Genomic DNA, 17,737 nt, shown 5'->3' on the forward strand with positions numbered 1-17,737 from the left:
AATCAGTCTCCATCTCTAAAGTATACAATTTTTTAAAGTTGGAAGGTAAAATAATTTACAATAACATTAAAGAAAGGAATTTTTTAAAAATCTTCCAATTTTCTGATTAGCGTTTTTTGAAAGGGAATACCTTTTCTGACTTTTAGTTTTGAGAAGTGCTTCCATTGCTCTCTAAAGGGAGACCATGCCCTGCGACACTTTGTTGAAGGGGTCTAGAAAGGAGATCATCTTCTTTCAGCAAAGCTTCTAAATAAACGTCAATCTGCTCCAGGTCTTCTGCTGGACCACCCTGGAAGAGAGAAGCGATACTCACACCAGGGAAAGCAGCTAAGAGTTTACTCACGTTTCCTGGGCAGACTCCTGACAGTCTTCTCTAAGATTCATGGAGCAACAGAACCTGTCCTGTGTTTGAATAATGCTTTTAACCTTTTCCAAATGTTTTCTCGTTTAATCTCATTTTATGCTCACAAGGGGCTAGGAATTCATATCATATTTTCTTCTTTACTGGAGGTTAGTTCCACTGACATTTTCCTCCTTTTTAAAAATTACTTGTCATATCACTTGCCCCTCCCCACCCCCCCTGTCATCCTTCTCTGTTTTAGGCTCTCGTCTCCTATTTTAAAAAATTCATGAATCTTCAGCCTTTTAGGCCAAACCAGACAGATAAAAATTTGGCTTCTGTTTCTCCTCTTCCTACTATAGCCTCTTTTCTCCCAGCCTCTGCCTTGCTGCCCTGCTCTGTCTCTCTATCCTTCCTTTCCCACTCCCCCTCAGCTCCACCTCGGTGTAATTTCACAGTCTCCTTCCCTGGGCTTCTGGATCCCTGAACAGATCCATGGGATGTGCTAAATCTCTCTCCTTCAGGCCCAACCAGGGAGTCAACTATCTCTCCAACTAAGCAGATGGATGAGGAGACTGTTAGGATGGACCTTCCAAAAACTATCCCAGTTTTACTACTGTCCCACCAAGTGTCCAACTCCTTCATCTTCATCTCCTCTTCCCTTTCCTCAGCCTTTAAATATGCTTCAGCTTTATTCCCTCTGCTCTAGATTAGCTCAGTTTTCTAACAAGGGTTCCAGTTTTATGACTGGGGTCCTGTTCCTGCAAAAGGGTTTCAATGACATTGATATTTACCTAAGTTTCCATATATAATAACCACAAAGAGTTCCCTGTGGCTCTTGCTAACACAGCCAGGACTTACCTGTTAGGTATAGTCTAATCCTTTGGCTATTAGTCTCTGTCTGGCAGATGAAACTTCCTCTTAGGACCTTACGTGGATTTTACACTCCGTTTCTTGTGTGTCTGCCCTACTCTTATCTGCTTCAGGCCCATCACAACTCAGTTCTCTGTTTTATTTTACCACAGTTGCTCCAGCAGTCAGAAAAGTAACGATGGAAACTTCAAGTGGTGAAATGAGAGTAATATATTTGAGTCAAAACTCTTTGGGTATCTTTTCACTGATACTAGGTAAAAGATTTCTATTCTGCTGGCTAAAGTCCCTTACATCCCTACTAAACTTTGTGAATAAAGCAAATTTAACTAATATAATTATCTTGGCTAGTCTGGGAAAACTGGCCAAGGTAATTAGCCAAGGGGTTTGGTATTGAAGATAATTTTTTAAAAAGTTAATAAATTATTATTCTTTCATTTTTTTTCTCTAGCCAAACAGATTTTCTATGCTGAGAACCAAAAATTTTTAAGATTTTTTTTCGATTCTCATTAAGTGGTATTCAATTTCTATGATACAGAATTTCTCTGTTATTTCAAGTGTTCACTGTTATTAAAACCAAAATTGTCACTGAAATGCTACCATGCCCAGGTTCCATTCCAATCTTTTTATTTATAAAATCATTTACATGGAAAAGCATTTATGGCCACAAGACCACAAGGAGCTCTGCTAAATCCCACTCTCACAACAATAATGAACTTGAAGAACTGGCTGAAGTGGTGATGTTGATAGAAGCACGAATACTGTTACCATAATGTAGACACAGCATTAATCATTCATTTTTATTTTAATAGTATAGCATTTTAATTGTGCCTATATTACTGAAGGGGAGTAACTTCTCTTTCAGCAATTTACCAAATATTAAGCAGAAACATTTTCTGCATTTCATTTCTACTTAATATAAGAGAAACTTCATGTAAACTAAAAGATGTATATGTTTTAAAAGGAAAATAAACTTTCACGTTGAAATGTTCACAGCTAGGACTGAAACCCAGGCAGTTGGGCTTGAAAGTCCCATTTTATACCAGTGTGTGGCCAGTCTCCTAGTCTCTCCACTATCTAATTCATGGGCAAGGTCATCCCCATCCATGTTTGGGGGCTGGGGAAATAGCTCAGTTGGTAGAGTGTTTGCCTCATATGCACAAGGCCCTGGATTCAATCCTCAGCACCACAAAAATAAATGAGAGACAGACAGAGAGAGGTTGGCAGGCAACACTGCTCATGTTTGGCTTTATATGTGGGCTCAGCTGTGAAGTGTATGTGCTTCATTCACCAGGACCATCCTCCAGGCTTTCTGTAGGGGACACAGTTCTCTTATGCAGTTCTCTCCTGGGAGAATTCTGTCTCCTGTCCTGGCCCTCAGGGCCTGTATCTGAGGATAAAATGTCATGGGCTCCCTAAACTCCACTCTCCTGGCTTGCATTTTTCAATTTATTTCTAGAACCTATAGAAATACTTCTCAACCTTGCCTAATACGTTTTAATTTTTACTGCATTTCTATGTGCTGGCACAGAAATTGAGCTCTTCCTCATTAGTTCAATCTATCATAGAAACTCAATTCTTTATGCATTAAAATTTATACAAAGATACAAAGTCATCTGACAGTAATTCACACTTCCATGATGTTTCCTGGCCTCTCCAACCTCTCCTCTAAGTTTAGGAGGGTTTTTTTAATTTCTGTATGAAGATAAAAATAAAATATCTTTCTTCCTGACCAAGTTGGGAAAAAATTCTTAATAGATACATGCTATTGAGGAGACTCAAAAGTGATTGATCATTGTCTTTTACCAATAGAATGGCATTAATTGCTCTTATTACCACTATAAGAGAACAATTTAAAAAATCTGGTTTTTTTTTCATTGTTATACAGAATACATATATGATGTTGTAATGAGAAAAAGAAAAAAAAGTGTGTCACATTAGATTGGATAGAGAGAAAGGATGGGAGAGGAGGGAAAGACTAGGGAGGTTAGGAAGGGCAGCAGAATAGAATAGACAATATGACTGATGTATGTACATTCCATGTATGTATTATATGTCAAAATACATTCTGCTGTCATGTATGACTAAAAAAAAATAAAAATAAATCGTATGGTTAAAAAAACTCTGTTTTTTTAAGAGAAAAAAGAATGAAATTTTATAAATATTCTTATATATTTTTTCAAAATTCATTTATTGATGATTTTGATATTCTTTAAGTGGCAGCAAGGATGGGGTTAGGTGACTTGTCCCAGGTCAGTAAGCAAATGATGATGTTAGGAGGGGAGTCTAGCCACAGAGCATATTCCTATTACTCATATACAATGTCGTCACTCACCAGCTGAAGTGTTTGCAACAACATTGCCAGTTTTACACGAAGATTCTTCAGTTTATCCTCAGTAGTTTTTCTTTTTTGTTCACAGTGTCCCAGAGATATTTCATTAAGAATTCCTCTTCTATTTGCATCATGGATGATGCACTGCATTTTTCTTTTTATTTTCTTTTCATATTGGACCATGTAAACATTCTGGATCTGGGAACATTTTTAAAACAGTCTTAGTATATTTTTAAAATATTACTATTCCCCCTAATAAATGAGGTGATTTCATATTCCAACTGCACACATGTACCAAGCATCAACCCTGCATCTAAGTTTGACAGGTGGTCCAAACTGAGGACACCCTTAAGGAACTAACTCTCTGATGGGAAAGGAAGAGAGAGGAGGTAATATGTACCATATTCCTATAATTATAAGGACTGGAGAGGCACACCAAGGTAGACTCAGAGACCCTTGCTTTGAAATGAAGAACTCCATGAATGTGAATTTCTTCTCCCATTAGCAATGTAAAATCATTCAATGCACAAAGGGGGAAGGTTCCTGTGGCCCACTCTCCACAGCACCAGCAGCTCATGGACAATGACAGATGGCCAATGCTAGGGCCACCTTAAAGATGATATGTTATTTGTGACTCAAGTGTAGTAACTGTAAAGCACAGAAGCTACAGAATGAGGAATTTTGTTTCCTCACTCTGTGTACGTTCTTTATCCTACTGTGAAGAGTATAGACTGTTAACCATCGACCTCTTGCTAATTCAGGGGCCTTGGCTGTTTTCCAAGATGGCATGTTGTGCTTGGGGATCTCATGAAGCAGGATAGGCAACAGAGAGGAAAGATGCTTCAATTTTAGAATGGCATTAATTGCTCTGATTACCATTATAAGAGAACATTGGGGATATTCTGAGAAAAGAGATACATGGAAAAATCCCATTTTGTCAAACATTTTAATGTTTCCTATACTAAGAAGATTTCTGAATTCTAACATGACTGGGTTGCAAGGAGAATTGTAAAGCAGCCTCGTTCATCTCTTGGGCCTGCCCTGCCCGCTCACCGCCATCCATCACCTTCATGAACACAAGTAGACCCTTCCCAGGCACTGCCCACACCATCACTATTACACACTCTGCTCTCACTAGTTTCTCTTCTTTCTATGAAATTATTTAAACAAACAAAATCTTGTGTTATTTATAATTCTAATAAACATCAGTACTTTGTAAATTTGAGGCATTAATTATAAGTGATAGAAAAATAAGATAGTCTTTGTCCCCAAGAACTTTCTAGTTGACAGCGTGAGCTAATTCAAGTATGCAAACTTTATATCTTATGGGAGAAAGGGTACCCTGTCCCCAGGTAAGGCTTGGGTATTGTCAGAGTTGATAGAAAGGTGAGGAATCTCCATTCAATTAAAGAGCATGGAAATCCTGACTTGGAGTACTTGACTTGGGATTATGTGAGGCAACTCACCTCGACTATGTACACACTTCACCCACCGTTAGTGGAGAGGAGTATGTGGGAGCAGGGACCAAACAGCACTCCATTGTTGGCATCCAGCATGGGCCGCGTGTGTGGATAATAATATGTTAAAGATGAGACTAATTCTCAGGTTTGCAGATGGCTATGTAAAGAAATCTTAGATTTTTAGTGGCTTAAACTTCCTGGAAGCTGGTGTTAGGCACCAAGAATTAGACTCTGAAATCTCTGGCCTGTGACCCCCTGTTCTCGCCTTGTTTCCTGAGTTCCAGGACTCATTCTTCTAAGCATTCACCAACCTCATTCCTGCCTCTTGCTCCTGCTGCTTTCTCAGTCCAGTAAATTCAACCCAGATCAGCACAAAGTTCCTTCCCTGCTTCAGGTCTGAGATGCCCCTTGCCCACTGTTTCTGAAAATCACCTCCTTCTTCCCAAACACACCATCGCTGTCAACTCCCTGGCCCTGCACGATTATTTTATGGCAAATTACATCATGATTACGTATTTATGGGTTTATCATCTGTCAATATGTGCCTCTGAATTCTTTTTCCTTTGTGGGTTTGTTATCTGTCCCTCCCTCTTTACATATAACCTCCATGTAAAAAGGATTTATTTTTATTCCTCTCCACATTTCCAAGGTCTGGAACATAGCACTAAATAGCAGGGAGTCAAGAGAGCAGATATGTAGCAATCACAGCAAGTGAAATTCAAACACATGGAGCCAGCCTGCTTTTCCAGGCTGCAAACATCTTGGAGAGGAATCTGCTTGTTTGTTTTGTTTTGCTTTGATTAATGTATATATTGAGCAATGATCAAAGCAGGGTAATTAACATATCATATCCATCATCTTAAACTTTCATCATTTCTCTATGACGAATATATTCAAAATCCTCTCTTGTAACTTTATGATGAATTATGTTTCAAATTGTCTCTTGTAATATACATATATAATTTATATGTACATATATAATACATTGTTGTTAGCTATAAGGAATCCACTTTTGAACATTTTTAATTTATCCTATACAAAGTTGATAACTTAAAACTAAGGCAACAACCACTTCTAGAAGGCTTCTCAGAAGCTTCTCAGAGGTTCAGTCAAACCTAGGGGTTGTCCTCTCCCCTGGCTTGAAGGTCAAGGACAGTAAATGATTCAACCCAGGAGGGCAGAGTCACAGAGCAGAATTAAGATTCGAAGGAAAGAATATTCAACTAAGATTTAAATTTTCTGCCTTGAGTTCAGAAAGTCCAGCTCTAGCAACTTTGCAGAGCCACAATCTTAACAAGTTGTGAAATAAGGAAGGCATGCGGGATCTATAGCTTTTATATCACACAAAAGGAGGTATTCATGTAAGTGTTTCTACAGGAAGACACTACAGCAGAAATAATCAACTATGATTCAATAAATGTTAAATAAATGTTAAAATCTAGATGCAAAGATACCTACTGAATGCTGCTAAGATACAGATTTGGATAAGATAGGATTACTAACTTCAAAGACTTTGTAACTAGTTGAGGAGAAAATGACACAAGAAATTATTGTAATAGAAAATAGACATTTTAATTAATGATAAAATCAAGTTTTTTAGGTTCTCTTATAGCATAGAGAGGTCATAATTTATTTCAGATAGCAAGACAAGGCAATGATTTTGTAAAAGATTATCATGACCAAGTTCTAAATAGAGTGGGAGGTCTTCAAGGGACCATACTGTAGGCTGGGAGTATGGATAAGCTAGGGGACAGCATGTAGCAAGGCTCAGTGGTAGACCAGGTAATGGAAGTTGAAGTGATGTTGAGAGAGTCATTTTAGATGGAGCAAATGACTTTTGAGCAGAAAGAAGGAAAAAAAAAGATGGCAGCTCAGGTCGGATGGTGCAAGGCCACCTTGGCAGGAACACCTACCACTCTAACAGCAGATACAAAAACCACGCATGTAGTTGGGATGAGGTGACTTTCACCGAGTATTCTATGTGGCTTTCTTTATTAAAGGTATACACCCTAAAGTAAATGGCATAGATTAGTCCTTCACGTGGATTTCAAGAAAAAATTTATTGAGAAAGTCCTTAAGACCACAGAATTTCATTGTTAGGAAAGCTATGATTTCAGTGGTTCCCTATTTCAGTTTCAACAGGAAATCCTGCCTTCTTGAATGTTTAGCTTACTTTGATCCTTTGAATCTCACTTGTCCTGAATATCAAGAAGATTCTAGTCATCCTATATGCTAACACTGTTGACCCTAACACTTATATTATGACCTCCAAGACCCAACAACCTGGCTCCTTTACTGACAGTGTAGACACTTGGAAAATATCACTTGTAAAGACATATGAAAAGGAATACATAATTGGACAAACTTCAATGCTGAAAGTCTAATTCTTAACCAATTTCCAAGTTTTACAGTGTAAGTATATAAACCAGGGTTCCTAATCATTAGATATAAACCTGTGGGAGGATGCCAGTCTCCATAGCCAGACTTACATTTGGGATAATCAATTCCTGCTGGTCACTAAGCCAACCTGCTACCACACACACACACTACACATAAAGATTCCACTTTGAGCACCTTTACTACATACATCTCATGTTATAATGTCAAGGTCTCCAATAATTTGAAGACAATTCTTCAATATCAACCTGCTGAGGAACTGTAATAGAACTATTGTAAGTAATACGTGAAAATTCTTTCACAAAGATCAAGTACTGAAGTCTGGATAAGAATAAGATGGGGGAAAAGCAGTATAATGGAAAGAACTTCAAAGCAGGACAAATTTGAATTGAAATCCCAAATCTAATACTTATTTGCACCATGACATTGGGATATTATCTTTCTGAATCTCTATTTCTTCATTGCTAAAATGGAGATAGTGGCACTTGCCTCCCAAAGCTGTAAGGGTGACATTAGGTAACATACAGAAATGGACTTTAGCATCTGGCTCAATCAATCACAATTCCATGTTAGCTGATTAAAATAACATTAGTGCTAAAACAGGAGCAAAAACATACTGAAAGTAAACTTTGTCTTTTATTCTACATAAGAAACACTGACAAGATAGCTCCAAACTGAAATGTTTAATAACTGGTTTTTTAAAAATATTATTCAGAAAACAAATTTACTTTGCAGTTGAACAGTAATGAGAAATTAAATACAATCTCCTTTCATTCCTAGTTGCTTAGCATAGTCCACCAGACACTCAGTCAGAAACATTAGAGACAAACATACCAACAAGAGTTGTTAAATTTGGGAAAGCTAAAAAATTGAATATATTATGATGATAGTGCCTTTATAAAAAGTAATTTGGTTTAGGTTCTAATTTTCACTTCAAGTCTTCCTAGTCATATGTCTTCTGAGAATTCACAATTCTTTTTCACTTACAAAGTATGAATATTCAAGTATACATCATTCTCTATAAAAGAGATGAGGCTTCAATGTTTATAGCAGCCCAATTCACAATAGTGAAACTATGGAACCAACCTAGGTGTTCTTCAACAGATGAATGAATAAAGAAATTGTGAGACAGATATACAATATAATATTACTCAGCCTTAAAAAAGAATGAAATTATGGCATTTGCCAGTAAATGGATGGAGCTGGAGAATATCATGCTAAGTGAAATAAGCCAATCCCAAAGAACCAAAGGTTGAATGTTTTCTCTGAAATGTAGATGCTAATTCATAATAAGGGTGGGGCTAGGGAAGAATAGAGGTAGTTTGTATTAGACAGAGGGGAGTGAAGGGAGGGGAGGCAGTATGGGGGCAGGAATGACAGTAGAATGAATCAGATATTATTACCCTTTGTGCATACATTATTACATGACCTGTGCAACTCTATATCATGTACAACCAGAAGAATGAGAAGGTATACTCCATCTCTGTATGATGAGTCAAAATGCATTCTAGTGTCATGTATAACTAGAATTTAAGAGAGAGAGAGAGAGAGAGAGAGAGAGAGAGAGAGAGAAAGAGATGAGAGAGATGAGGCTCTCTTCTTACAGCTGTGCTTTGAAGAGCTCCAGGGGAGCTATTCACCTCCTAGTCTTTATACATGTGCATACTTTTATGGTAGTTTCCAGAAGAAGGCTATAGGCACCAGCACATGGAAGAAGATGCTAATGTATGTGCTGATGATGGAGTTGGTGTAGGTCTGAGAAAACACAGGTAAAGTGTGAATGATGACCTGACATCTCAGTATTGATCTTGTGCCATGAAAACTTCTAGGCTCTTATGGCACCAGGGAGATGTCTGAAGGACAACTGGTCATCCCAGCTCCAGCATGAATTCCCCCGTTAGCTTGGCTGAGTTCACATCTTGGAGTCCCTGTTCCCTAAAGTGTGAAATAAGGGAATTGAGGGCATATGATCATGTGGGCAATTTCTATCACAAAAGTTATGGACATTGTGCACTCTTTTATGCCCCAGGAAACCTTTAAAAACTAGATACTGTTAAAAAATCTATATATAGAGAGAGAGAAAGGTTGTAATAAAGTACCAAAAACTTAGCGTCAATCAGTAAACTTGGATGATATGGGACAATGGATAAATTTCTTTAAATTCTTTCTTTAGATTATTAATAATTACTTTTAAAATGGAAAAATCATACTCTTAGTAACTACTGATAAGATACTAAGGGAAAAAACTCAAAGAGATGTTATCCATTTATTTGTTGATGGGTACCTGAGCTGGATCCTAACTTGGCTATTATGAATTGTGCTGCTATAAACGTTCATATAACTGTATGCTGATTTTAGTTCTTTAGGATAAATACTAAGGAGTGGAATAGGTGGGTCATATGGTGGTTCCATTCCTAGTTTTCTGAGGAATTTCCATACTGCATTCCAGAAATGTGTACTAATTTCCAGTTCCATCAACAATGTATGAGTGTATATTTCCCCCTCATCCTTACCAGCATTTATTATTGTTAGTATTCTTGATGATTGCCATTCCAACTGGAATAAGATGAAATTTCAATGTAGTTCTGATTTGCATTCCCCTGACTGCTAGGGATACTAAACATTTTTATCATGTATTTGTTGTCCATTTATATTTCTTTTTTAGAAATGTCTGTTTGATTCTTTTGCCCATTTATTGATGACAAATATTTCTTAAAGGCTGAGAATTTCCTGTTTCCTGTCAAAACAGTTCTACTCCAAGTGCTTCATAAGCTGTATGTTGTGAGAACATTTGCATTTTAAAATTCAAAAGATGTTGCCTTATGACATCTGATGTACTACACATTAATCTCAGTCTTGATAAGTAAATGCAAATTTGATTTCCTTCCAAACTAACATTTGGAAATTTATATTATTTCTCCTTTGGAACATGGGTCATTTAGAATATAAATGACTACACTGAAGACAGACTTACCTGGTTGAAACATATTTTCAGCATTTTGTTCGTCTGCTCTGGGCATTGATCCAGCTGTTTTCATAAGTGATAAGAGAACAAGATATTAACTTTGGATAATGCAGTGCCTCCAACAGAGTTATATCATGCAAGTATCTAGTATAAACAAACCTAGAACCAGCCAACAGTGGTACTATTGGTCTTTTAAGCTTGGATCCAAATAAATTAATTAACTAAATTTAATACCTCACTTCATTGCAAACAAAACTAAAAAATGGGTTAAAGCAGTTTACATAAATAAATACAGCATGGTTAAAAAACGTGTGATAAAAAAATAAGCTTGAAAGAAAATTAAATGATAAAATTGTAAATATTGAAAAAGAGCTGTCTAAAGGCAACTGGAGTCTGGATTTCTTGAAAGAGAAAGTTAGAGAAATAGCCTGGGAGTCACTGGTTAGTGTAAGAGTCATCCAGAAATGGCATTTAATAGAAGAAAGCAGTTCAGGAGCACACCCTCAGTCATGATGACATTCAGAATCCAAGCAGAGAAGGAATCACCATAAAGAGGGAGGTAGTTGAAGAAAGTGAGAAGTGTGCAGTGGGGGGAAGCCATGCAGAGAGAGTGCCCCTGGAAGGGGAAAGGGGATGGTTGGGTCGAGAGCTTGGGGAAGTCAGGACAGAGAAGTGACTAAGCATTTGTCAGCCAAGAGCTCATGGGGGCACTGATGAGGAAGGTCCCAGTTAGGTAACGGAGCTGGATGTTCCACGGAGAGTACAGGGTAAAAGGAGAAGGTAAACAAAGTAGACTGTACAATGGAAAACAAGGATTTTCACCCAGGTTCAGTTGGGGCATGTGGCACTTTTGTCTAATTAATAATCTGTGCTCTTTTCACTGAGAGCCTTTCCTTCCATATCTGTCAATCCCACAAGAGATGCTGAGCATGGTGTGGAGAAGGGGCCTCCTGTGCTCCTGGGCTGCGCTGGCTGTCTCCTCCACCCTGAAGCTGCCCAGCTGGCCTGCACTCCTCAGTAGCCCCTCAGCCCTACTGGGTGGGAGGAATGTGTAGTACTGCTAGATGTTACTGATGGGGACATGACAACGAGGCTCATCCTTTGCATTTCAGGTGGTTGACCAAAGTTCCTTCCACTCATACACAAGGAGGCTTGGAAAATACAATCATCTTCATCACCTCTTGCGATGTTTTATTGATTCTAATCAGACTAGTGGTCTTGGCACCTGATATGGTGACCTACCCAACCCTCGGCTCAGCCCCTCCTAACCAGCCACCGAGGAATTGCATCTATGGAATAGAAACCATTTTGGGTCAGGGAGAGGGGAGTCAGGCACCATGTCCCATTTCTTTTGATCCCTGTGACTGTTCTCCATCTGTAAGATCTTCTCTACCTGGCTCTACGCCTGTGATTTCATAGACACTGTCGGTATAAAGATCCCATCTTCACTCCCTTAAGCCATTCTAGGTTCTCTCACTGGTACCATTTTACATTTTTCTTCACTGAGGACTAAATCCAAGTTATTCTGTCATCCTTCAGAGTTCTAAAAAGACTGCTTACCTCAGAACTTGCTCTCAGTTCTTCTGCAGATGTGCGGTCAAATACTGATGGTAGCTGATACTCAGGAAAAAAATACCGAAGGACCTCCCTAGGAATGCAAGCAGAGCAGAAATAGGAATATACCAGGACAAGAGATGCAGCATGCACCTGTCAGAATTGGTTTTGTCCTCTGGGTATTAAATATCTGGCAAAGATCAACATTAACTCCTCCCAAATATTTTGTTACCATTGGCATTAAAGTGCTCTTCAAGAAGCACAGGCTGGGGGAAAGGACATGAATGTAGCTATAAAAGGGCAATAGAAGGGACCCTTGCAGTGATGGAAATGTTCTGTGTCTTCACTGTGTCAACATCCACATTCTGATTAGTTTTGCAAGAGGTTGCAACTGGGAGAAACTGAGTGAAGGGTACAATCTGATTTCTGCATCATTTCTTAAAACAACAGCAGGCAAATCTACATTCTTTAAAAAAAATTTTAAAAATATTGAAGGAAAGGCAAAGAAAGAAAAAGGAAAAGAAAATGGGAACAGGAAGGGAAAAAATAGCTCACAATGCCTAGCAATTTGTCACGAACCAGTCCAAGGAAGCCGGGCACCTGCCTGAGTGTTCTTTTCTGCAGAGAACTCAGCATCGTAAACTTACTGGAGGAAAATAAGCAGCTCCTCGATTATTGACTTTTTCTCCAAGGAAGTCAAAGAGCTTAATTCTGCAGAGCAATTATCTTCATTAGGGTATCTGAGACTACTCTTAGAAATCATATCTGGTCTGCTCTTTCAAAACAGTGGTGGCCATTGCTCCGACAGGTGCTTTACTTTACCAAAAGGCAGTGGCATCCGCCCTACTAATGTGACAGCTTTTCTGTGATAAATCACTTAGATGACACATATTTCATTTCTGGGAGAATATGAAATATAGAAATTCATAAACATCACATCTTAAAAGTGTATAGTGTTTTGATCTTGATGAGCTCCAAGATGCTCATGCATATTTTCTAAAGGATTGACAAAATCTTTTCCATTGGAAAATAATATGGTATACCAGACATAAAACAGTTCTTTCTTATAATGCATTCCTAGTATTTTAAGTATTTTATCTGCATTTATAGTTTCAAGGAGATTTAAGCCAGAAAGTTTCAGCATTGCCCAAATATTAAATGTGATACACACAGCCCCCAGACTGACTTGCCTGGCTAGAAGATGGATGGGGTGAGGATAGGATGAAAATGAGCTTCCAGGGATCTAAGATGAGAAGAAATCCGATGGCATAGAAAGAACGCTGCAACTGGAGTCCCTGGGAAAGGGAACCTGTCGGCCTTGTGACTGGTTTGGTGGGAGAGGAGGGGTGAGAAGTCTTCCATACGAAACATTCCCACTTCCATCCAGATCTACCATGTTTCCCCACCACAGGGTGGAAACCACTTCTAAACGTGGGCCCTTTGCAATAGTAAGCATACATTTTTTTGCTATTTAAATTTAGAGCAAATTCAGCAGTCATCTAAGAAATACTCTTAGATAAACAAATATATGGTGCTGGTATTTGCAGGGAAATGGAAGGGGGTGAAGGCGTAGGTTAGGGAGAGAAAACCCTCTAGTTTCATTTTGGATAATTCTCATCTGTGGTGTCTCTACTTCAAAATGTCCCCTAAACATCATCTATAGCCTGAAGAATGTGTCTCACACATGTACTATTATTTCCACAAATCGATAGATGATAGACAGATGCAATTTAACAATTGAACACGACTTCATGTGAAGGTTTTGCTGAAATCACTGCAGCTTTTGTGATTTTGTATTTTCTCAAACTCATTAATTTCACAGATAATTATTTTCAAACTACTAAAACAGCATTTGCTCTGTGGAGCCTCACAGAGGCCGCATCATGCCTTCCATGTTAGGATCCCAATACTGTTTTCTGCACTGATTCAACATAGTGTGGAATTCCAGGAAGTGGGCCACTCCACAACCATGTGGGCAGCGCTCCAGGAGGAAGAGCATGTAGCACTACAGCCCCGAGGAGAGGCCCCGACTCCTACTGGGAGCCCTAACTCATGTATTTGGGAGACCTGGCTTATATTTGAAAGCACCCACTCATATTTGGGAGCCCCAAAGAAAGAGTTGGAGTGAGACAAACATGGGGGTGGGGATGTGAAGAAGTATTCTTCATCTGCACCCAACATTGGGAAATTGGGTATCTTCTTTTGGTAAAAGATCTGAGACACTTGGGTCAGATCTAACTACCTTTACAGAGTTCCAGAAATATGCCAACCACTGCTGTCTTGTGTACATAATTTCATGTCATCTTTATGAAAACACTTTGAGGAGAGATTCCTATTTGGAAGCTCTCTTGCTTTCTGGCTGTGAAGGACACACTCCTTCAGGCCAACACAGATTCCCTATACCATTCTCATTCTCTCTCTCTCTCTCTCTCTCTCTCTCTCTCTCTCTCTCTCCCTCCCTCCCTCCCTCCCTCCCTCCCTCCCTCTCAGGATTTCAACTTTACTTTCTTCTAAATAGAGTTGCTGCTAAGTAGCTTCTCCCTTGGGAATTTTGTCCCACAAGTCTGACTAAAGAAAAAGATAACCCAGCCAGTAACTTGCAATTTCTAAGCACAAACATATAGGCCCTCTCCTTTTCCTGCCAAATTAATTCAGGAAAAATATTAATATTAATAATAAGTGTAAAGATATCAAAAATCGTACATGGAAGATACTAAAAAAATCACCAAACATCTCATTGTAGATGTTGAACGGTTCTTTAAAAACTCCTTCAGTTACTGGCTTGAGTCTTCTGTGGAATCCGCCAGAGATGTTCTCTTTTGTTCTGAAGGGGACATCTTATCAAACCTCTTCTGCCCTCAAATTTCAGCCTTTCTTTAGGACACATGATCCTATCATACATATAAGGACCCTTCAAGGAGATGGGCCAGGAGACATGCAGTGTAAAATTATAGGAATAAAACAAGTGTCCATTCATTCCTTTGCTGAATTAAGAAGACACTGTCCATTTTAAGGGACTCCTGAATCAAATGCTGCTGTTCAACAGGACTATTGTCCTGCCTAGGAACAGCCCTTCCTCTGAAGCACTGATTCACAGTTTTACACCCAGACAATAATACCAGAAATTTATCTTTAACATTTTTTCTCTCCTTAAGAACTCAAGAATTAAATCTTCCAAAGAACTCTTCCAGAGCTACTACCTGCTTCCAGGACTTGGCGATGGTGCCCATCTCAGTTGGATTTCTGTAGAATCTCTATCTAGAAGCTGTCACAGGATTCAATGAGGGAGCCGACACTCAGAGCTATCTCTAGATATGATGGACAAGCTTTGAATGTTCCTGCTAAAGGTCATTTCCCTTTCATTCCATAATCATACTACTGTCTCAACCAAATGAGTGTTTTCTTAGTGAAAATGGCAAGAAAAATCTCTGACTTAATTAACAGAATTCCTCTTCTAGACACAGCAGACGTGGGCAGGGCCATGTAGAGGTACCTGAATCCACCCAATCTTTTAAAACATTAATCTGGTTAATCAGCTTAGTGCTGGCTAAGAAGAGCAAGTATCCTACTTGAGGTTAATTAAAACTCTCTTTGTCAGCCCAGTGAAAGACCAGGGTGCAATGGAAATTACACGATCCCACTTTCTAAAACCGGGAATCCAGCCATGGTTTCTAACAGACCTGGCTGCTAGTTGTATTTTTGTGGTCTTTTCTTTTACTTTAGCAACAGGCATCAACCTTAAAAAGTGGCTTTCTTTTTAAATTGAATTTTTGTTATTTTTAAAATTAAAGATAACACAGAGCATGTTTTTATAGAGTTGAAATAAATCAAGAATATATTTTCAAGTTCATAAATACAATAATAAGCCAAACAAGGTATTAGAATTTAGCAATTAAAGCAAGGACTGTTAGGCCAGACAGACAGATTCAAATCCCAGGTGTGCTACTTTAGTATTATGCAAATTATTTAACCTGTACATGCCTCAGTTTTCTCATCCATTAATTAGAATAATAAAAGTACGTAGTTATAGATCACCGTAAAGTTTAAGAGAGTTAACACATGCAAAGCCCTTCAGATAGTGCCTGGTATATACCAAGTATGTACAAATCTATTAATACTATTACTATTATTACTGTTCAAAGTGATTTGAAATTTGATACTACTCCAATGTTTAGGACCTGCCTGGAAAATTTAATAGTCTGTATCCCAGGTCAGCTTATTTCCCTCTAACTTAACAAGACTTAGTCTGACCCCATTATATGAAAATATTCTAACATCCAGCAACACTATCCACTTTTGATATTTTCCTTTCTATTTAATTTATTCTTTGAATACATGCAAATAAATGTTAGACATAATATGAAAAAGCCAATCTATTTTCAAAGAATTTATTCTATTTGGGAATTAAAGTAATACATATAGAACAAAAAATAACATAAGAAAAACTTTTAAACTGAGCATAATCAGGTAATGAAAAAGACAATAAAGCTACCTTCTAAATGAATTTATTCAGCTAGCATCATGAAATGGAGGAGGGTGAGACCTACTGGGGCTGGGTGGGAAGAGAGGCTGGCAGCAGGTCTGGGAGAGTCAGGAGTCTTCACAAAGGAAGGTCAGGCACTGCTCTCTGCCGTGTGACAATCAAGGTGAAGATGGTAAGCAATTCTGGGTAGGGACAGCACTGTCCCCTTCATATCACACACTACCAGCCACAATTTTTTCCTCTTGAGATAAAGTCTAGTTGACTCAAGATATAACATGTGGACCACATACAAAATAGAGGAGTGAAAAAAATAAAACAAGCACTTAGCAAAGAAAACAAGAACTCTGTTTTCTTTGTAAATGCTCCTAAAGGAAGAAAACAGGTGAAATGAGGAGAGTGTTCTGCTCCAGAGAGGACCTGTGTTCTGCACACCTTTACTTTCCCCACTGAATGGTTTGAATATATCAATCACCAGAGAAAATTTAAGTTGGCACAGAATAGAGTTGACATACTAATACATTTGGCTTTCAGAATGTTGGGGTGATGGTAGTGGTGGGGTGATGGTAGTGTGACAATTCTAAGCAATAAGGAGGTGCCTGCGTGTTCATTAGGCAGGAGGTTCAGAGGGGGACGTGGGTGGGTAATTTTAATGTTCTATTGATGCCTCATCTTTAAAGTCGTAAAACATTGAATGAAATTACTTCCTTTTTGATCCCATGCAATCATTAAAATAAATAGGAATGTATATGAAGAACAAAAATTAGCTAGGTGAAAATAAGGAAAATAATGAATTTGGAAAAGAAAGTTTATCCAACTGGAAATAAAAGTGAAGTGTTTCCAAGTTGCTGCCAACATGCTCGGGTCTCTCCAGTCCCCTAGTATGGAGAGCAAGGAAAGACATACACCTGTTTGCCTAGGATTAAGAGTGTGGGCATTCAAATCAAGGACTCTGGGCTTACACCCAGCCCCATTCTTAGTAGCTTTGTAATTGTCGGTATGACTTCCAATGTGTTATTTAGCTTTTCTAAGCTTCAATTTCCTCATCCATTTAAAAAAGAAAAGAAAAAAGAAAAACTATGATATCAATCTTGTAAGTTTATCAAACTAAGGAATTCATTAGTTAATACTTAAATGAATGCCTAAAATAAAGGTTCAAAATGGTAGTGATCAATATCATCAAGAAAGACTCGATGGATACTGTGCTGGGGTTGGGGATTGAACCCAGGGCTTCCTGATACTAGGTTCCAGGCACATTCTAAATTCTCACCAGAGGAACACTCATGAGACTCTGTTCTGCAATAGCAATGGCTGGATGCATGCCTAGGATACTCAGACA

The 17,737-nt window shown here is 38.4% G+C and overlaps 1 protein-coding gene across 1 annotated transcript in view; it reads right to left on the reverse strand.

The window, feature by feature from the left end:
- Positions 1-142: 142 nt before the first annotated feature.
- The window catches only part of Morc1 (MORC family CW-type zinc finger 1), a 162,442-nt gene continuing 144,847 nt past the window's right edge, over positions 143-17,737 (reverse strand). Inside the window, exons 25-28 of the mRNA XM_026395006.2 lie at positions 11,925-12,012; positions 10,374-10,427; positions 3,546-3,740; positions 143-289 (exon numbers count right to left, since the gene is read on the reverse strand). Coding sequence (XP_026250791.2) covers positions 143-289; positions 3,546-3,740; positions 10,374-10,427; positions 11,925-12,012 — 484 coding nt within the window. The remainder of the gene's footprint in view (positions 290-3,545; positions 3,741-10,373; positions 10,428-11,924; positions 12,013-17,737) is intronic.

The sequence above is a fragment of the Urocitellus parryii genome, chromosome 2 (assembly GCF_045843805.1).
Source record: "Urocitellus parryii isolate mUroPar1 chromosome 2, mUroPar1.hap1, whole genome shotgun sequence".
NCBI classification, from domain to species: domain Eukaryota; kingdom Metazoa; phylum Chordata; class Mammalia; order Rodentia; family Sciuridae; genus Urocitellus; species Urocitellus parryii.